The sequence below is a fragment of the Myripristis murdjan genome, chromosome 6 (genome assembly GCF_902150065.1).
Source record: "Myripristis murdjan chromosome 6, fMyrMur1.1, whole genome shotgun sequence".
In the NCBI taxonomy this organism is placed as follows: Eukaryota; Metazoa; Chordata; class Actinopteri; order Holocentriformes; family Holocentridae; genus Myripristis; species Myripristis murdjan.
The window spans coordinates 22,949,599-22,972,040 of NC_043985.1; the positions used below are offsets into that span (position 1 = coordinate 22,949,599).

Genomic DNA, 22,442 nt, shown 5'->3' on the forward strand with positions numbered 1-22,442 from the left:
CTTTTCTGACCTATCTGAGACTGTGCCACTCTGTATGTGTAGATGAACTGTTACCTTTGTATCTGTACGTGTGTGTCCAAGTACAGTGGTGGAAAAAAGTTTTCGGACACCCCATGCATTTGTGAAATTTTGCATTAAAAAATCACTCTTAGGTCTTCAAGTGCAATTTCTTTTAGTACGGTCACAGCCAAAATACTAAACAAATCCTAAAAAAAGCCATTGATTGGTTCCATAAAAATAAATAAGAAACAGTATTGGGTCATTTTGGTACCAGTGATGAAGGTCGTTCTTTTTATTAAAAGACACAATTTTTGTTGCCAAGCTTTGTGTCTATATAAAGCCAGTTTTGTTAGTTTAGTTTTGCTTGTAAACAACAAACAAAAAAATATAATTTGTATTTGTTTGTGTCTGTCTAATGCAGCCACACCTTTTGAAACACAAAAAAGATTTTTCCAGAAATATTTCATGATAATATTTGAGATTGTGAGATTGTGTAAAATTTTAAGGGTGTCCGAAAACTTTCTTCCACCACTGTATGCATGTGTCTGTGTGTGTGTTTGCGCACGTGTGAGAAAGAGGCCCGCGACAGGGGCCTCTCCATCTTTGAAATGAATTAGCGCACGGTGCCTTATTGAGTGAGGTGCAGTGTTTAAGTGAAACTGATGAGAGATGTGTGAGCAGGGAGGACTGGGCTATAAGTATGTGGCCGGGGTCACAGGTTAATCCCTATTGATTCACTCCACAGTCTGCATACAGCCACACAGAACGATAGGGAAGGAGAGGCCTGCTTCACCAGCCACCAGACAGAACCAACACAGGACAAATCTCACCGTCCACACACATACACACACACACACACACAGAGTTACCTGTTCCTAAGCAGAATAAGGACAGTGAAATTAAGTGTCATTCAATCTGTAGGTAGTTAAAGACCCTCTACATAAACCGATTACAGACCATGACCTCCTAATAATCGCACCCTCCTAAGGATCAATGACAGTGCCCGTATCAGATATGATCACTGGCTTCATTTAACAGTCATGGACATGTGGTCAGTAGTTTTTCTACCCTCATCTGAAACACAGTAAAAAGGGGATAAATGCTTTTTTTTTTTTTCAGCGAAGCAGAATTAGCAAGGGAAACACAGATAACCACACAACACAGCAGTCAGCATGGTGACAATCAGTTGGCATATTTAAAAGCTGCCTTCGAATCGTTACAGGGAAATTATGGCAGCCACTGACAGACCGACAGACCGGACCGGAGCGGGTTTGAAGAGAAACCAAGGTAACAGCCAGGCCAAGCTGTATTTATAAACAAGCTCTTCACAAGCTCACCCCAGAGAAGGAAAGGTGAAATATTACATTAATATGAACAACCATTAATAATACCCCCCTCTCTCCCCACCTCTTACCCCATCACTCCTTCTCTCTCCATCTCTATCTCCCTCCCTCCTTCTCTCTCTCTTTCCCTCTCTCTCTCTCTCTCTCTCTCTCTCTAATCCTATCATGCGGGCAATAAGTGTATGCACCATGAGCACATTTAATTTCTGCGGTTGGTTTTCAGCGAGCCCAGAGGTGAGCCTTAATAAGGATCAATGGCACTTTATCTGGGACAGCACCCACTTCACAGCATGCAAATTACACAGCAACCCTTAAAAAAAGAAATGGATTTAATTAAAAAATGTAGAACCACGGGCTCTGGAAATTCAATTAAAGGATTTATGCAAAGGTTGGCTAGCTTTTTGTGTTGCAGTTCCTGCTTATATAATGAGCTTTTCATATTAAAAATCAATAGGTAATCTGGGCTAGGGGATCGGCTGCTTATGTACATTTTTGAAATCAATTTGAAAAATAGTCCATCAGCGCCGTGTCACAACAAAGAAAGGAGGGAGGGGCGGGGAAGGAGGGGTAGGGGAGGTCAGTGGCAGGAGAGATGTGGGAGTGGATGGCAGGGGGTGATAGGTTACACCTTTCTTTTCCATGAGGGTCACAGAAGAGAAGCTGGCGGCTCCAAGGGTGAGAGAGAAGGAGGGTGAAGGAGGCACAGTGGAAGAGTCGAGGGTAAGTGAGTAAGGATGTCTCTCTGGCCAGGTCAGTTTCTGGCTCTTTGGCCTGTTCTGATCCCTCCTATTAGAGAGACAGTCCCAGGGCGGCGAGGGTCTAGCTGCCTCTGACCTGTGGCTCTGGGGTAATTTAGCCCAACCCTGACTCAGACTCAACCCAGACACAGACACCCCCGGCTGGGGAGACGTCCTAATGGCCTCCCCGAGGTGTCTGGGGCGGCAGGAGCAGAAAAGATGTGATAAAAGTAATGTTTCTTCACAAAAACAACAGATTGGCTCACAGGCCAACTATCCTTGCAGGAGGCACAGCAAGCGAGCTCTGTATCATTACAGGTCAACTGGATGGAGAGAGTGATCAACAAGACAACAGTGTAAAAGTAGAGTGCAGTGCATTTTAAATTGTGGGTGCTTTATGTTAAAAAAAAAAAAAAAAACTAAACCAACTTTCTAGCAGGAATATCACTCATGTTTCCTACACACTCATGTTGCATGACTGTATGCAGGCAGTAGCGGTGAATGACTGACTGCATACAGTAGCAGACTGTCAGCATTTGATTGGTTCTTTATTGATCCAGACACGCTCTCCATCACATCAACTCATCCACAATAAACCATTTACACAGTTTCCCTGTGCAATGGACCACATAACCAGGCCTCAGGCCATCTCTTTTCACTCGTGTGTGTGTGTGTGTGTGTGTGTGTGTGTGTGTGTGTGCGCGTGCGCACGCATGTGTGTGTGTGTGTGTGTTTTCTTTAATGAAATGGTATCGCCATGGACAATAATCCCAATAACAGGATTGGGTAGGAACACCCATGTCAGTACAGTCAAATGGGATTGTATGCTTTTATCCATCTCTGCATCAAGACATCTTTCTCTTTCTCTCTCTGTCTATCTTTTTTTCTCATCCACTCTTTCTTCTCACTCACAGGTAATGCAGCAGGACAGCAAGCAAGGTCTGGCATTATATCAATTTCCTCCAAAATGATCTCAAACACAGCTCCAAAAAAATTCTGTGCATCATCAAACAAGTTCACTTTGAATATATGAGCCTATTAAGCCAATCGACTTAATATGCAATATTTTGTCTGCACCACAGCAGAGAAAACTACAGAGGAGTGTCTCCAGTCAGGCTGGAGCTGACCCCCACCTGTGTAGCTCCTAATCATCCAAGAGGACTCTATTACAGGGGGCCTGGCAGCTCATCTAACCCTGCAGAGCAGAAGGGGGATTGGGACCTCTGCCCCTCTTTTTTTCCACATGGTTGAGCACCACACAGAAACACCAGAACACGCACACACACATACACACATAGGTTGCCGGGGTGTGCAGCAGAGCCACTGTGGCTGTGTGCTACAACAGATAGCAGATACAGCACCTGACCTGACGTCCAACTGCAGGGAAGAAACTGATAAAGAACGGTGAACTAACTGTAACAGCACCATCACGCCCGACTGTGTGTCTCTTATTATATGGTAATGCTGATGCCTGTGTGGCTGGGGCTGTCTCTGGGGTTAACCCCTGAGGTGCAGAAGAGAGCTCCTAAAGCCAGCAGGCGAGCCTCAGAGGAGACGCTACCGGTCCCACTGCTCCTGACTGAACAACGGCTCCTCTAATACAGCGCTGACTGCTGGGGCCTGGTCAAAAGTTCAGCCTGTGCATATGTAAAAAGGTGGCCTGGTGCCCGAGGCAGGATCCTGGGTAAAATAATCATGCTAAAACGCTGAGAAGCATGGGACTAGGCGAGGGCGCTGATGAAACTGTCCCCTGGGGGAACCGAAGTGTCTGATTGGACCAGAGGAGCCGCTTCAGCCTGTATCCCCTAACCCAACCTGTCCCTCCCTCTTTCTACATTCCAGTGGATGAGGAGGCACTGTACTGGAGCCACTGCCCACACTGATCTCTGCTCAGTTCAGCACTGTCTGTGCCTATAGTTAAGGTATAGATCTGATGATTATAGACTGAGCCCAGCTGCTCAGAGCCTGAGGGTACGCTAATCTTGAGGGAGCAATCAGTCAGACAAATGTCACAGGGTCAATGTTACTGTCTGACAACTTCACGGTTTGAAAGACCAAAAGTGTATGTCACGCTAAAGTTTTTGATCAAAGTATATTTTCTAATAACTTTAAATGCGCATCAATGATCTGATCCAATATTGTAACAGACCTGAAATCAACCCACTTCTGTTTCATTCCACTTTTGAGCATCCGACTGCTGCAGCCCAAACTTAGCGCTGTGATAACATCCATGTTTTGCCTGCTCTCTCTCGCTCTCTCTCTCATGCACGCACACACATATATAGACACACACACACACGCACACGCCACTGCAGGCCAGATCATTCAGCGCTGATAATCACACTAAAGGACACAGGGAAAACACCCACTCTAAACACGCTGAATTAAAGAAACAGGAGTTACAGGCCTGGCCGCACAATCTGCGATAAGCAGATCAAGGCACAGGGAGGGGAACATGATGTTAGTAAGAGATAGTTTGGCTGATTAAAATGTCATGGCTCTTTATAGATGCCTTTCTCAGCTCAGCAAAATTGAATCTGCTCTGTACATCAATGGCAGAGTGGGCTGTGCTCCCTACTAATAGAGAAGTTTCTTTCCTTTAAGCAAAATCCACAACACAAAGAATACAAAATAGTCAAAATATACTTTGGCAATGAGCTAACAAAATACTTTGGTGAGAGATAATGCTAAAAGTAAGGATCTGATAAAATGAGAGAGCATGAAGAATATTTTATGAGGGTGGCAAGCACGAACCTGATGGGATGAATGGGGCGTATGGCCTGACATGACATTTGCCTGCCTTTACTACAACAGTCAAATTAAAGATTTCAGACTACATGGAGCTCCAGGTGTTTCAATATTCACTGTATTGTGAATGTGCATGTGTGTGTGTGTGTGTGTGTGTGTGTGTGTGTGTGTGTGTGTGTGTGTGTATGGGTGTAGGCCTACTGTATATCACCCCACCTGCGCTCCTATAAATCAAACCTGTGTTTTAAATGAGAGGCTGGTTATTTGCGCAGGAAGACACACGGGGGCTTTGTGATTGTTTTTTGGAGTCGACATTCTGCTTATGTTTGCATCCCAGAACAATCTCCACGGATCCCGCAAGCGTACGCAAGCAATTAAAGCGATACCATCTTCATATCCCCGCAACCAATAACTGAAATAATATCACTGTTTTATTAAGCCCTTAATGTGGGGGCAGAAGGAGTGAGGAGTGGGATTCTAAAGAGGATACACTTTCAGGGGCCTTATCAACCCCAGATTTAAATAAGAGCAAATGCTCAGCTTAAGGGTGTGCCTGTGTGCATGTGCATCTGCGTGTATGTGTGTGTGAGTGTGTGTGTGGCCTTTATCAGACATGAGTTTTAGCTAATCGCTGTGTCAGCACACCAGAATTTAATTACTAGCTCTACCTTTGTCCTTTAATATTTACTAACATCTACACTACTTTTAATTAACCACATGTAGAAAAGCCATTGCCCCATTCTGGAGGAGAAACCGCTCTGCTAATTGCATTTGTGTGCTCACAAATCCAAAACGGTAACACCCCCTCTCTTAGACACGCAAAAAAAACCACCAGAAGTGTCACCCACTCTTGCGAACACTTCTCACACATCATTTGATTAAAGTAAACTCATGTTTTACCAATTTCAGTTCAACTGCAACTGACAGAGATCATATTTGAGAATTAAAACAAGAAAGCAAATCAGGAAAAAGAGCTGAAAAAAATTGGTAGAAAAGGTAAAGAGGGCAAAAAAAAAAAAAAGACAGCATGGGTGACAGAAAATAGTCAAATTGAGGAAATGTTCAGCTTGGCATTTTGTGAAAGGTGCTGAGGAGCAGTTCCTCTCATCTCTCATCCTGTGTCAGAGGGAGGAGAGACAAATGACGGCCCGAGGCCTTGTGTCTGTCAAACATGATGGATCAGAATAACGCTCCACTAAAACCCCACCACGTTGCCTTTCAACACATCACATTTTCCCTTCAGTGAAAACACTAAATTGATAAAGTATGAAGAGTAGCTAATGGAAAGATGTAATAGTCAAACTAAAGCATATATTAGGGGGCTATGGAGCCTAAAGGGTAGAGTGCTGCTATCCATTGAGAAGTCTTACAGAGCAGAGGACGCAATATAAGATATGATAAATCACAGTGTTGGATTTTATCGTTCATATCCAAAATGTGTGAGGATGTTAACCCCAGGCACCTGACATCGCTGCACATGCAGACACATATACACCGCGGACCCTCTATCGTGCACATATACATCCACATGTACTCACACGTATTGTACTCCCACACTGGGATGCACGTACACATACACACACACACACACACACCAGGCTTTGCCACAGTGGTTACTGCCACATCAAGAGAGCTTAAGAGGAAACCTTAACAAGTCTGCTCATACACACTGATCCCATTGGATCCCATTAACAGCAGCACAAAAAAGTGCTTGAAATAATTCCATTTTATACGTTGTGTAGACTGTGAGGACAGCGCTGACTGGCCTATATGGAATGAAAAATGCTGTTTATGAAGAACAGGATAAATTTAGAGCAACTATAGGATCAGCACTCAGTAGCAGAATATGCAAATCCAAATTTGGATATGGCCAAGTGTACTGAAAGCTGTGATACATTAACTACACTTCAGGGGACCATAAAAGGGCGATTTTATCAACAGTTATGACATTCAGTATTTTTCATGATGCAAGTGTTCCTGTTTTCATGAACTGCTTCAAAATATTTCCTATTGCTGCAGTTTAACAAAGCAACTGCAGGTTTCAGAAAGGTTAGACTTTAAAAGGCCTTTTTACTGCAGCTTGGAATTGGATTTAAGACCAATTTAATTAATTAAAAAATGTTCTCAGTGAACATAGCTGGTAAATGTTTGACAACTATACATGGTCGATATAAGGAAAAGGAAATTAAATGTTACAGACATGATGTCCGACATGTTTGTCATATTGTATCAACTGTGGTTCTGTACAGTCCAAGAGTGGACATAGCTGAGTGTCAAAGCGAATGTGACAAACTGCAAGCGCAAGTTATGTAACACACCATGAAAACAAAACTGGCTCTACTGCTTGTGCTGCTCACGTCCTCTGGAGAAACGATTTTTATTTCTGTTCATTTTATCTCCCTCGCTTTGCAATTCTTTTAAACTCATCCAATATCAACAAATGTTCAAACAAAGAATCTTTCAGTACTACCATCTAATTTTACAGTCGCATCCAAATAAACATTTTAATACTTTTTCGGAGCCTTAAATTTAGTTCAAGAATTTGAAGGACTTGTAAATACCCTCTAAATGGATCAACAGCACAAGCCCCTCCAGCCTCTTTGTGTGCTGAGCGACGTTGGCCTGTGAGGAGTAAGGATATAATGTCATACTGTAGTATCTGTGCTCTCAGACACTCAGATACTGCACTACCCGAAACGAGGTCGGGCCCGTCTGCTAATGCGACTTGGACCTACACATAATACATCTGAAAACATATGGTAATAGATTCTCCTGACATGGATGGTGTATATGGTTAAAACATCTTTGAAGGGGGGAGCTTATTATTTTAGCACTCTGGAGTACATGGCTGGGGAAGGAGCAGAGACCCGAGTTTGTGCGGTGCATTACTGTAACCTAATAGTGGCGGTGTATGGGATCTGGAATATCACCTACCCTGGTGAGAGGATAGGGGAACAGGCTCTCAGAGTTAAATAAACAGTGACAGGAGGAAGAGGAAAACAAACCACAGAATATCTCTCTATCTGTGAAACCCAGGCTCTCTCCCTGAGCCCTCAGCACTCAGCAGATCCTCCCCTCTCCATCCTTTTCCTCTCCTCTCTCCCAGGAACATGCCAAGACAAATATATAGGCTGAGTAAGAGACACATCGGAGTCAGGATTAGAGCGGAGGTAATTTAGGGTGGTGACTTCACTGACTGGCCTCCCATTCAGAATAACACTTCCAGCTGTAGAAAAACGCTGGTGGCAACCGCTAAGCAAACTATTCTGGTGGCTACCAAGGCCCTTAACTCATGGCAACTTAAATATTTTTGTTGGCAATCTTCAACTGCTGCTGGGTGAGAAGAAAAAGCATGACACTGTAAACAGGAAAACTGTGATGCTATCATCTGGAACATTGGATAAAGTAATATCATGATGTGTCATAAATTTATTTTAGCTTTAAAGGCTGCATAACAGTAAAGGAATTCAATTCCCTCGACTTAAAAGGGTGTTCTAACTGTCCTATTATTTGCTCCTGCCTCTTTGGTCGTTATAGGCACATTACTAATGAATGTTAAACAAAAATCTCTTGTGTGTAACTGAAAGCACCGATAGTCAACTTTATAAAAGTGCGCTGTCAAACAAGGCAAACAATTCACACATCTACACAGAAATGCATGCACAAATCACCAGTCACATGATCATGCCCGCTAAGATTCCCATCAGTGAGCAGTTGTAGTTAGTGAACAATGAGAAAAATTAGAAATCGCGCAGAGTTCGAATGAGTTTGAGTTTTATTTTTTTGGGCTATACCGCCCAGGTCTTGGTCAAAGATATATGATTTTTGTCCATATTAGGGATGCACTGATCGAATGACCAATGACAGAAACTGTCTGGATTTAAAAACTAAAGTCATCGGTGATCAGATATTGGTTTAGCTGGTCTCCGACTGCATACAACAACATTTTTTTGTCTTTAAGGTCCCAAAAGGAAAAAGAAACAAAGAGAAAGATTGGGACTGTGACATTGTGAAGGCCATGCACCCAATTTGTAAAGTAAAATAAAATTTAGTCCGTTTATTGCCAGTATTTTAAATTAGCAATCAGGATCAGCCAAACAAATGCAGCTGGTGCATCCCTAGTCCAGATCACCCAGCCCTGGTCTTTCCCTGTGTGCATTGTGTGAACTGGTTTCTTGGTTACCATGGACTTGGTGAAGGGTCTGGCCAGGGTGAAGAGGAAGGTCATCAGCCACCAGCTCCGGTGGATGGAGGTATACATCATGTTCCCAGGATGCACTGCGTTGGAGGTGACACCGTGAGGCGAGAGGCGGCGGTGGAGCTCGTTGCTGAAGAGGATGTTGCAGAGTTTGGCTCGATTGTAAGCCAGCATGGACCAGTAGTCCTTCTGAGAGGGAGACAGCAGGGCCAGGTCCACCTTACCACACGGGTCTACCAGGTCTGTGAACCTGGAAGATGGTACAGAGCGTCTTAGTGTGTGTCTGTGTGTGTGAGTGTGCATGTGTGCGTGTGCGTGTAGACTTTGCAGTGGCAGATGTGCGGTGCTGGCTGCATACAAATCAAAGACGTGACATGATGTTCTTTAATTGCCTGCGACAGAGCTGTTAAACTCCAGATGTTTGACAAGGCCCCTTAAACATTACACTACTCGTTGTGTTATTATGCAGTCACACAATAACATCACAATACATGGCAGTGAAACCACACTCGGTGTGTGTGTGTGTGTGTGTGTTTGTGCGTAAGGGAGAGAGGCTCCAAACCGGAGGAACACATTCTACATATTAATCCAGTCATTAGAAAACAACCAATCAAAATGTCACCTGGTTTCCTTGTTGTGATTTTACAAGCTGGCTGCCTCTTGTTTACTGTCGCCTCCCGCAACATCCTTGCTTGGCTAAATTACAACATCTGCAGGCTTTTCATTTCATGTGCTGCAACTTCATAACTACTTTAGCAAGTAGAGGTTGATAAATCAATTGCCTGAGCACCATTTTTTTTTTTTTTTTTTCCCCAGATTTGTTCACACGTTATGCTGGGACTCGTGCCTGGCTCGATCTGAGCGAGGTTACACAGCGATCTCAGAATCAGTAAATTATCCTGCAGGAGATGCCACACCATGAGATCGACTGCAAACCACAGAAAGATTTTGGTTAATGAAAATGTCTCCCGTCTGTTCATAAAAAAAGGGAGCCAGAGTTACAGCTTAGATCTATCAGAGGTAATTTTATTAAGGATATTATCTCCTCTTGTCTGACCAGACCTGATAGACCCGGTAGGAGAGCGGAGTAAACCTGCATTGGGCCAATTCCACAGTAAGCCCCTGTGCTGGAAACTGATAAAGTGTCCAGCCATTACCCGTCTGTCCATCTCTCCCACCCCTGTCCCCTATAGGTCACTGCTTTACCAGCGGACAAGGGGCTTAGGGAATACAATATGCTGCCAGGTCAGGGGTCACACGCTGCTTGTGAGAGGAAGCTAAGTGAATAAACAGGGAATCGGCGGAAGCGGAAAATAACACACAAACAAAAAAGGGAGTGACTTCAATAGATGTAATATTGGCCTGAAATGAGGTGGACAGAATGGAAGATGTAATGTGAGATATTGTCTATTTCCACTCCCTCTATTCTGTGTCGGTGTGTAACTGACTCTCTCTGGTCCTGCCTAAGCTCTCTTTGAAGGGGTTAAGGCCACTGCAGATTGTAGAGGAGCGAGTGAGGGGGTGGAAAGGGGGGGGCAGAGGAGAGAAGAGATGGGAGAGAGAGGTGGGCGGCGACAGGAGAGATGAAGATGTGGGGTGAAAGGTACAGAGTGAGGAGAAGGGTAGAGTGGGAAAACCTGGCTGTCCTTGGCCTTGCGATGCATTTCGGCTCTAGACGAGATGCCAATTCCACAACACGAGGCTCCACCAGCAGAACTTGAGACCAAATGTACTGTTTTCATGGCGTAAGCAAGCCTTGCATCAATCATACACTGCCAATACTCACTTCCTGACGTGTTTTCATCCCATTTGTTTCTCCTACTCTCCCCCTCACACTTTCCCTACAGCGTGTAATAGGCTGTAAGTGTTGCGACCCCAGTGAATCTGAGTGTCAGACCGTCCCCTCTGCTGCTCCTGTCCTCTCATGCATGGCGGTCCATACAACATAACTCATAGAGGCCCCTGTAACAGTGCTGCTGTTTGATCTGCTAGAATAACTCTGCCTATGTTCTCCCTGTCTCAGGTCACTCTACCCAGCTCCAATCAATCACTCTGATCGGCCGTCTGACTGACTGAAGCCGGGATCAATGTCGCGCGCTCACACACTCGCTGACTCCGACACACAAGGCCCAGGGCTCGGCATCACGGAGCACTGTAAGACATCATGCTTGTCTACTGTATGACAAGCAAAACAGAAGCCGGCCTATGGAGCGGCGCTGCTTAAGAAAAAGACAGACCGGGAGAACAATGGATCGCAGGGAAAAACAGGAGCAAAGAAAGGGGCTGAGTCAGGAGGTCAGAGAGAAAAGAGCAGATACTTGATGAAAGTAAATTTTAGTTGGTAAGTCCATCCATCATGTTGATGATACGTTTAATACACACTGACAGCGTGCGGGGGGAAATGAGTTTTCAGTGAGTGAGGCTGTCATGTTTGACAACACGTAGTAAGTCTGATCTATCAGTTCGTTGGTGGAGGAAAACCAGCCGACATAGCTGCTCTGACTGCATGACTGAGCATGCACAGCTACTGGACGTTTAAAGTCAGTGGGTCTCATTCACAAAACGGAAGCAGAGCAAATTTGTGCGCAAACTGTTATTGGAAGCAAATTTAAGCACCCTTCAATATTTGAGTAGCTCTAATCTTTTCGTAGGTAGGAACGAAATTGACAATTTAGGACCACTCGCACTGTGTGTATAAATCATAAATGCAGCTAAACACTGCCTGCTATTATTGTAAATTACATTTTTAATTAATGCCGTTGTATTCAAAATACTCTACAGAAGCCTTTGAAATACTCAATAATGTAAACATTAGAAAATACAGTGGTCCCTCGTTTATCGCGGGGGTTGCGTTCTAAAAATAACCCACAATAGGCGAAATCCGCGAAGTAGTCAGCTTTATTTTTTACAATTATTATAGATGTTTTAAGGCTGTAAAACCCCTCACTGCACACTTTATACACTTTTCTCAGGCAGGCATTAACATTTTCTCACTTTTCTCTCTTGTTTAAACACTCTCAAAGTTCAAACCTTCGTAGAAAAATAAGTCCAGTATTATAGAATGAACGCATTCTTCAGGAGACACGGCACGGAGGAGACTGATTGACAATGGTCTACAGTCCCTTAGCCAATCAGGACGCAGAACACAATGTGCAGGCTCTCCCTTAGCCAATCAGGACGCAGAACACAATGCGCTGTAAAATAAATAAAAAAATAAATAGCATGCAAAATTGCACTAAAAAAAATCAGCGAAACTGCGAGGCCACGAAAGATGAACCGCGTTATAGCGAGGGACAACTGTATTCCAAATATAAAACCACACCCTTTTACATGCCTCAGTCCCCACCACCACCAGTGTCAAGGCCCCAGAAGGTAAGAATACACAGGTGGAAATCCCAAGCATCATTCTCATAGCAATCATCCACTCCCCTCTCTTCATGACTAATAAACATTTCATTTTGTTCAGCAAAGTCTCTCATTTTGTTCACTCAAATTAGTCCAGTTCCAGTTAGTCACCATTTCTGACACGACAAAATTAGACTAATTACTGAAGTGGAGCTACAATTATTTCACTCTCAGCATGTGAAAAGTTCTTTATTTGGGACGTTTTCACAGATCTGTGGACCTGATCCATATTGATCACCATCTCCTTATGTTATAATGATTGCTTATTCATGGGAATGGGTTTTTGCTAACTGATGATAATGCAAGTGCACTGCCCATTTATGAATGATTGAAATTCATCAACATACACAGGTGGATACAATCAATTCTGGCTTACCCGCAGCATTTGTGCTGTAGATGATGTGTAAGTATTTTGTAGACACGTTATTTATGTGCAGAAATTTACTCGCATTCCATGAAAGAGACTCTATGAGTGCAACTCGAACATGTGTGTAACAGGTAAAGCATGGTGTTAACATTTGTGGGGTTTCATTTTACGAATCTGCACATGAGAAAACCTCAAAGGAGTTTCACAAAAACATTTTTATGCTTGGCTGAGGTGCGTGGGTTGGAGCATCAACAAAGAGAAAATGCGATAAAGCCAAATGGAAAGATTTACTTGAAAGGAACGATGACTCCACTCAACTTGATGACAAACATGATGTTGGATGAAGTCACACATTTTGTTTGGACGTACTGTGATAAAGCCATGTTCTGAGAGAGGACTGTAATTGCCATTCTCCCCAGAGCAAAGACTTCATCAGATCTCTCCATCTTCTGTTTAGCTGCCTAATTTTGACTACCTAATAACCTATGAAAAAAAGAAACAGTAAAAAGAGGACGATGTGATTTTTGTTGAGCATCTGAACCAAACCATCTTTTTTTCTTTTTTCTTTTTTTCTTTTTTTTTTTACAGCTAGAGAATATAATTTGCAGCTGAGGTCATCTCTGTAGCTCCAAAACACTTCATCATTAATTGTATTCTGTCACATTTAGCGTTTATCAAAAATTGCTTCTGCAGCGATTTGGATACTACACTTATCCATACTTATCAATCCATCCATTTCGATATGATTTCAATTAATTGTGCAACCCTAATTGGGAGGTATACCAAAAAAAAAAAAAAGGCTCTAAGCTTGTTATGCTATGTGTTAGAAGGTGAGTCAGGGGATAGCCTGGTGGATGAACAGCTGAAAGTGATTATCAAGCTGTCAACATATATCATGCCCTCTTCCTGTCCTGTCTCTCCTGTCTCTGTCTACTATTCATTATCAAATAAAACACACATACCATAAAAGCATATTTTCTCTACAAAACTAGACAGAGCAGAACAGTGTGTTACAGTAGGCGAGGTCCAGCATGGCATCAAGTTCACTGCCCGTACCTATGGGACTCTGAAGATACCACCACAACCCGAGCGGGCGCTGACCGACGCAGGACGTCCTGTAGGCACTGGACCAGCAGGAAGTGACCTAGGTGGCAGATCTGGAAGGTGGACTCAAGGCCGTCCTCCGTCAAGCACCAGGGCTGAGTGCACACCGCCGCATTACACACCAGGATGTGCAGGGGCCTATGGAAAGAGGAAAGAAGAATATAGCATGTCTAAGTGACTATTTACTGATTATCAGTGAAAACAAAGAGGAGATAACGGTAGTAAATGGGGCCTCTTTGCAGCACTGTAGACTGGAAAAGAGGTAAGGGGAGATACAGAGGAGAATTTTTTTTAAATAAAGGGGGAAGAAATTGTGTGAAAAGGGGGGCAGAGAAAGGAAGCAGGGTGTCCTGTTCCAGAGTGCAGCAGACCTCAGAGGCCTACAGAGACAGCGGCAGTAATACTGATATGATACAGAGGTTTCCACTGCAACTCCCCACGGCCTGACAGGTACTGTACTGATACTGAACGCAGCTGGCCAGAATCCAAGAGAAACAACACATTGAAAAGCGATCTCAAACCCCTTTTCAACACACAAGGGAGGTGGAGGCGGTGGGCGGTGATGCTGTACACGCTCTGTGTTTGAGCAACCACCGAACGCAACAACACATCGGCTCACAAAGGCTGAGGAGAGGAGTGCACACACAAAAAAAAAAAAGAAATACACACACCACAAGTCATGAGATTAATAAGAACTGATGCCATTCAGAGGCTAATGATACAGCGTATGATTTAACACACACCAACACAGGACACACTCCCAATCTTACACCCAGGTATGTGTATTACAAACCTTCCCTGCGCAACCTTCCCTGTGAATAGAGATTGCCGGATTGGTCAGAGCAATGAGAGATCCTTGTCGGTGACAGCGTCGCTCCAGCGAGCTTGAAACCACAGTAACACAGCCGAACAATCCAAACACACCCCACCAATTTTTAATTTCTTCCATTAGAATTAATTATGAGGCCGAAGGCAATTTGTGTACCCTGTGTTTAAGACTGCCTACTGGATTAATTAAAAACTGGATGCTGGAAAATTAATGTGTGAATTGTTATGCCTTTGCTATAATGAGCCATCCCATGCTATTACATAGGAGTGTACTGTACGATCACCTTCAGGCCTGCGAACACACAGGGTTCATTAAAGAGCGCAAACCAAGTCACAAGTCAACTTAAAGAATGCCGACCTCAGCACATTACCAATAGAACACACAATAGCAGTGTAATACTTAAATATTACCCAAAATACACTTTAGTTAGGCTGTCTAGTTGGACGGTTTTGTAAAATACGATCATTCATGATCTGTTTGACCTGCAACTGAACCTGCTAGGACACACGCCAGATGAGTAAAACAACACTGTTGCTGTGATGTCAATTTGTGTCATAAAAGCGCACTAAGCTTAATAACAGACGAAGCAAGCCGGTTGATTTTAGCCCTGTGTTCCGCTGTCTAACAGAGCGTGAAGTACAGTGACGTCGTTTTGCGAGCCAAAACTCCTGGCTCTGTCCCCAAACTTACCAGCGGGAAGCTGCACCACGACACTGTGAGCACGAACTGTTGACTCAACTTTTCAACCTTTGACTTCGGCTGCTGTTTTAACGTAATCCTTACATCGATTCCACTTCTGGAGGTTTCAGTTTGGCCCTGTCCTTTGCAGTGACCTTACACTGTAAAGTCAGAAGCCTGGCCAAAAAAAAAAAACAAAAAAAAACAGGGAGAATACCACCTCTGAAAATTTGTGAGCAAAAACTCCATAAGACCAACTTTTCTCTGTAAGCTGGCCAGCAGAGAGATTTCCCCCACACAGCCCAGATGGGCCTCTGGTGAGTCTGCTTGTAATGTAAAAGGCCTGTTAATTCAACTGCCCACCAGTTAGTCCCTCTCTCATAAGCGCAGGTCTAATGAATGTCTTTAATAGGCCTATTGCCGCGTACCACAGTCCCTCTCTCCACATTAAGACCTCACACACCACTGTGCGCAGTGTGCAATCTCAGCGCTGGTCAAACGAGGGTGTTAACTACCAAACAGGGAGACATCAGTTTATATATTTACTTTAAATAACCCCCCTGGGTGTGACCCCTGACCTCTATGATAATGTGGGCCAGCAGGAAGAGATTGCCTGTGTGAGCTGGGCTCAGACCGCTGGTCATTAACACTGCGCTTTATTGGACGCAGGGAAACTGGCACTGGCAACACACACATATAGATGCATACTACCCATCCAGATCTAAACTCAAACACTTATACACACACCCTAAGCGCATACTTGCAAAGTATGCAAAGACAGACGTATAGGCCATGTGCAGCTCATAGTTACTGCATGCTTTACCGCTCTCACTGCTGCCGTAATAGAGGGAAAAAAATAGAAGAAAAGTAGATTAATTTGATCTGGCTTGTATGTTATTTATATGGACCACCTATTAAATGTAATATGTTTGAAATTATAACAGGATAATGTCGTTACAAAAAAAAAAAATCACAGGTGAAACCAAATTGTATGTGTTAATTATGGAACGTTCAGTAGAAAATGTATTAGGGGCATTCTGTCAGCGCTATCCTCTATCAATTACACCTCAATGAAATTGCACTGCATTCAACAATATCAATATCCAGGTAATTTCATTTCAAAGGACAGGCAATTAAAGCAGAATCGGGGTCAATGGAACACAAAGCAGCGTGAAAGCCACTGACTAAAGCACTTAAAAGCAAGGGAGTGGGAAACGAGAGGAGGAAAAGAAAAAGGCTCTGATTACATTTCACCTGTCAATGACACGCTGCAGGAGCATTATTGTGTGTGTGTGTGTGTGTGTGTGTCTGTGAGTGTGTGTGTGTGTCCATGTTTACCAATGCATGTCTGTATAACTGCACACAGAAAGGTCTGTGCATGAGTGCTGGTGCACATAGCTCTGTGTGTGTGTGTGTGTGTGTGTCTGAGTGAGAGTGTGTGCATGTATGCACATATATACATGTTGTGTGTGTGTGTCTGTGTGTCTGTATGTGTGTGTGTGTGTGTGTGTGTGTGTGTGTGTGTGTTATGCCTGAAGACATACGTGCAGTAATAGAGTGGTGGTAGACTCAGACAGCTGCCCAGTGCCATTCACAGCTCAGAGCTCCCAGCCTCCACTCTGCTCTGTTCGCCTTCTGATGAGAATTAATGTACTCTGACGTCCCGTGGGACTCCCCCACTCCCACCCCCCCCAACAGCACAGCTAATGAAGAAATACAACCTTGCCAAAATACTGAGGTGGAGAGAGAGAGCGACACAGACAGAGAGAGAAAGACTGAGAGACAACATGAGATAGGGAGAAAGAGAGAGAGAGAGAGACACCGAGACAGAGAAAGAAATTACAAATCGAAGGTTGTAAAAGAAAAGGAGGAATGAAATAATTCTGGCACAAGTGGGGTTAAAGGGAAGAAGGTATGCTTGAGGACTCTGACAGAGAGGGACAAAGGGCCAGGGAGCGTGGATGGAGGGATGGATGATGGAGATCGGAGAGAGCTATAGGGGACGAAGCAAGGGAAGCCACCCTGAGGTTTGGCGTTGGCCCAAGACACGTGTCCTGGATAGCCATACCCTGCCCCAGGGCTGCTACGGGCAATGACTGCCCTGCCTCTCCCCAAGGGGCTCCCCTGATACTAACACACACACACACACACACACACACACACACACACACAACTCTTTCTCTCCCGCCTAGAGACCTGAGAGCGGACGAGAAGTATGGATGACAAGAATACATGACCCCAAAATAGCAACAGTGTGACCAACCAGGAGGCACATGCCGTAAAAGCTGACCACCACAAAATAAGTGCTGTAAAGTCTGTTAGTCTGTTTGACCAATGTCAAACAAATAGACACAAATGCATGCACACACTGGCTCCTGGGGCCTTGTCCATATGGTGCCCATCAGTACGAGTGCAGATATCCATTAAGCTGCGTACAGGAATCTGCCTCTATATATATGCCTCAATATACTCTTTCTTCTTATTTGTTTCTTTTTCTTTCTTTAACCCTTACTCTGTTTCTAAGGATGTAAACATGTGGCTCACTACAGTCAAGGTGGGACTGATAAGACAGGACAGTGAAGAACTGAGAGACATTGTTGGATTGTTTAGTTGGATCTGCTGCCACGTATTTCAGTCAAAGACCAACTCCAGACTAGACAGTTTTACCCCGGGAAACTAGAGTTTGTGATGACTACCCAAACTTGCTAGGATCCAACACTTCTGGTTGAGATTGGACAGGAGAGAAATGTGGCCTCGCTCAGGTTAGATTTTTAGCCTTGGTGTTCAGATTTTATACTTTTTCTGCTTATTTTAACTTAAAATGAATATTTTATATATGTTTCTTAAGGTACGGATTGATTAAAAAAAAAAAAAAAAAATTAATTTTCGATTGAGTAAGTTGATGGATTTGGCTGATATAACCTTTTGTTAAATTAGGATTTTCCACCCATACACCTATCTTAATCTGATGACAGCAGGCATTACCCGACTAAAGTAAAGTAGCCTTATTGAGGCTCTAGTTTGTGGTGATCAGGTTTCAGACCAGGTTGGACAGAATTATTCTGGTGTTTTGGTCAAAGCAGGTTAAAAATTTCATTCATCCAGTTTTTTAGCTGTGCCAGTTTTACACCAGTAAATGCTAATATCCCTTTGTCCACACAGTTGCACAGGAAAGACCTTTTAAAATCTTGCCTGACAAATACCCCATATTACAAAAAAAAAAAAAAATTAAAATTAAGCAGTCTCAAAAAATAAACTAAACAAGCAAACACTCATTAAAAACAAATTAAAACTGAACTGAAATTGAAAACATAAAGAGCAAATGAAATAAAAAATACAAACTAATGAAAAATGCACAACTATAAAAACCTTGGTCTGATTCCAGCTCTTCTGGAGCCGCTAGGAGGGGAAGACATGCACTGTTAGACTGACTACTGATGCCCTCTGCGAATTTATCCAAAAAGTTCAAAGGGGACAACCTTTTTTCAGCTTCTGAGCTTCAGCTGAAGACACAGAAGCACAGAAGAGGATTTTAGAAAGACGAGACTATGTGTGACTGGACGGAGGAAGGGTTTCATACTCACACTTTCTTGGCTTTGAAAGACTCTGCAAACTCCCTGACGCTGGAGAGAGAGGCCAGGTCGCACATCATGGCTTCCACTCTGGCTTTGTGCTGCAGAGAGGGACGACACAAAAATACGCTCGTCATTATCAACAGCCACGGGCAACAGAGTCATCAACATTATCAATGCAATGATGTCACCCCTGTCATCAGCATCGAGTGTTGTTTCCCCGGTATAAAAAAAAAAAAAACTGCTAATAACCACATAACCAAAGTGGCGAAAAACCATCTTAGTCCTGTCTGAAGACTCCTCAGGAAGTTCTATAGCTTTTTTGACTGTGCGTGTGTGTGTGTGTGTGTGTGTGTGTGAGTGTGCGTGTGCATCCTGCTCATCTCACACCATATGTTGGGAGACAGGGAAAGGATAAGAGCAGAACAGAGAAAGATAAATGACTTAAGAAGTGAATGCATAGCTGCATTTACACATTGAGGGAAGACAGGCTAAATATTCATCATCCACTCCATCCCACTGTAGCATCGTGCTGCAGGGTGAAGGCCTCGCCAGAGAGGCATACAGGCCTAAAGCAACACACCTCTTGTATAACAGCATGTGACCCCGTCTTTTTGACTGTGACAGCACACGCCAACTCAAACTCTCAGACTCATTCTTGCTTCCCTCTCTCCACAGCTTTATCGCACAGGGCCTGTCAACAGACAAGGTGCGCTCCATCTCTGTACAGCGTATGAGCTCACATGGGACCCTGGCGTATGTTAGCGTGAGCGCGTGGAGCGTGAACCGGGGTGGGGCGTGTTCCGCTCAGACTAACGGTCCATTAGACCCATCCCTCAGGCTGGGAAAAAAAAGAGGGAGAAAGAGTAAGTGAGATATTACTCCCAGGATTCCCAGCTGAGCTTTGGATTCGGGAGCACCGGTTATTCCTGACGTTTCCTTTCTCCCCTCATCCCACCACCCGCCATCCCCGAGGAACGCTGTCAGCTCGCTTTACACCCTGGAAGAGCGTTCAGCGCTAGGCTCTTCGCCACCGGCACCGCTGCCGCCGCTGCCGCCGCTGCTCCCCCGTCAGCCGTCCCCGCGATCAGATCTCCATCCCGTGTGCATCATATGGAAAAGTCTTCCCTCCGCTCGTCTGTCTTCGCAAACCTAACCGTACATGACACCCTCAGCAAGGACGCTTCATGGAGCGGTGAGCACACAGAAAACAAGAAAGGGTTAAGAGCGCCTTCAGATGGAAATGTGACTCTTCAGGCATTTTACAGACCTTAACCGCCCTGGGGTGCATTTAAACATTCATACACAGACACACACAGACACGTGCACACACAAACACACAACAAATTCAATGTTGTGACTCAAGGGTAAAACCACGCTATCACACCATTATCTATGCCTGAATTATTCTCTTGATGCTACTCTATACCATTATATGGATGCTATTACAAAGCATTAAAAGGATGATTATGGCTATTATAGATATGATTATAGGGTACCTGCTTATATGATCTGCACACAGCAGTAATCACAGGTGAGAGGAGACAAGTGGCTAATTCAATGACTTCTCTGTGGTGCGTGCATTCACAGTCCCTCAGTCGCTCTCACATGCATGCACAAAAAAGCACATGCACACACACTAATAACGGAGGCATCGGCTGGATGAAGACATATCTGGCGGACTCACATTCTCGCAAGTCTGAGAAGAACATGAGCGGTTTCATGAGAGAATTTTACAGGACAAATCTGTATAAAATGTCCCAAATTGTTTCTGTGAAATGGGCGAATTGAATTTTACAGTGAGGGGAATTAAGGATTTATTCCAAAGAAGGTCAGAGGAGGCATCAGCGTGGTAATTAAAAGGTCAGTATGAAAGTCCGCAACAGGGTAGCCCGCCGTGTGTGTATGACCAACAGAGAAGATGAGAGCAGGTGTCAGCTTGACGAACACGTATCCCCTTCTCTAGAGACAGGGGGCGAAGAGAAAAGAAGGGATGGAGTAATGGAAGACTGGAGGGAGGATGGAGGGGGGCTGAAGGGGGGCCACTGGAGCAAATCCAGCAGAGAAGGTGAGCAGCCTGCCTGCCTGCCTACCCTCCCCCTGCAGATTGAAGTCTTGCGAAGAAAATAAAGTTTATTGCCTGGAAAGAGGGGGAAAAAAGCATGTAAAAAGCATTAAAGCGATGGAGGTGAACAATTAGACAGATGGCCAGGTTTTGGAAGGAGAGGGGGAAAAAAAGAGAGAGAAAAAGAGAAGGAGAACGCGCGGACGCAATCGTTCAGGGTTTTTATGAGGACCCTGACAACTCCTGGTCTCTTCAAGGGCGAAGGAAAAGTGAGAGGCAGCGAAGCCTCTCTGGTTAACTCTGGAGTAATCGCTGAGTGTGCAACACCACGGAGCTCAGCTCGGGGTGACAGAGCTTACCGCCCCCAGCTACACACAACCTAACCACTCTGTCTAAACACAAACGGATAATTACGACTGCCTTAAAGAACACTAACTGTAAACAATCCGTCCAGCTTGGAAAGTATAAACCCCCGCAGATCGCGTGTCCGCGTGTGTGTCCGGTTTTCCCGACTGCACATCAGCAAAAGAGCCGCACAATGAAGGCAGAAAACGCCAAGGTCACAGCGACGCTAAGACGGGCATCAGATCCCTCAGCCCTCCACCCCAAGCGCCACCTCTCACCCTCCACCCCCATCTTCAGCCGTCAACCCTCGAGAACAGCTGTCTGTAACATGACAATGACCTTTCCGACTTTGACCAAGAGGGAGGGAGAGAGAGAGAGAGGAAGGAAGTAACTGATAGATGAGGAGCAGGGATATGGAGGAAAAAGAACGGTGAGTCTGGGAAGTTGGCGAGTGCAGGAGGCTCTCCTCCGGGTTGGTACCACGTGCAGTCGGGGGAATGAGGAGTGGTCACCGCTGTGGAGAAAGATGGAGACCGAGTGGGGGATGGAGGTGGAAGAGCTTTAATACAATTATAACTGGGGCCATCCAATCCAATAAAATGAAGAGGTATTAGAGCAGGAGAGCCCCATCCTGTTCAATAAGACACTGGACCACTCTACTAACTCTTTAAACACACACATGCGCACATACACACCGATACATACACACACACAGGTACACACACTCCGCTGACCCCTTTAATAGCACAGCAGCCGCCCCTAATGGACGCAAGCAAGTGGAACCGCCAAATAATACACTGTCTTAATGCACTAGGCTCAATCTCATCCCCCCTCTCCCCTTATCCCGCTCAGCCTTCCCTAGCACACTTTAACCCCCCCCTTTCCATCTCCCCTCACCCCACGCTGCCCACCAGCACCTCAGCTGCCCTTATATATCACCGAAGAAGGGCCAACACTTAAGAAATCAAAAGTACCCCCATATATACAAAACACTTAACCTGCGGGCCCTGCTCGACCCCTCAGGCCCGCAGGGGAGGACGGTAAAAGAGCG

At 44.6% G+C, this 22,442-nt stretch overlaps 1 protein-coding gene across 1 annotated transcript in view; it reads right to left on the reverse strand.

Annotated features, from left to right (window-relative positions):
- The window catches only part of wwox (WW domain containing oxidoreductase), a 134,735-nt gene that overhangs the window by 82,497 nt on the left and 29,796 nt on the right, over positions 1–22,442 (reverse strand). The window contains exons 6-8 of the mRNA XM_030053778.1: positions 18,994–19,082; positions 13,855–14,040; positions 9,012–9,276 (exon numbers count right to left, since the gene is read on the reverse strand). Coding sequence (XP_029909638.1) covers positions 9,012–9,276; positions 13,855–14,040; positions 18,994–19,082 — 540 coding nt within the window. The remainder of the gene's footprint in view (positions 1–9,011; positions 9,277–13,854; positions 14,041–18,993; positions 19,083–22,442) is intronic.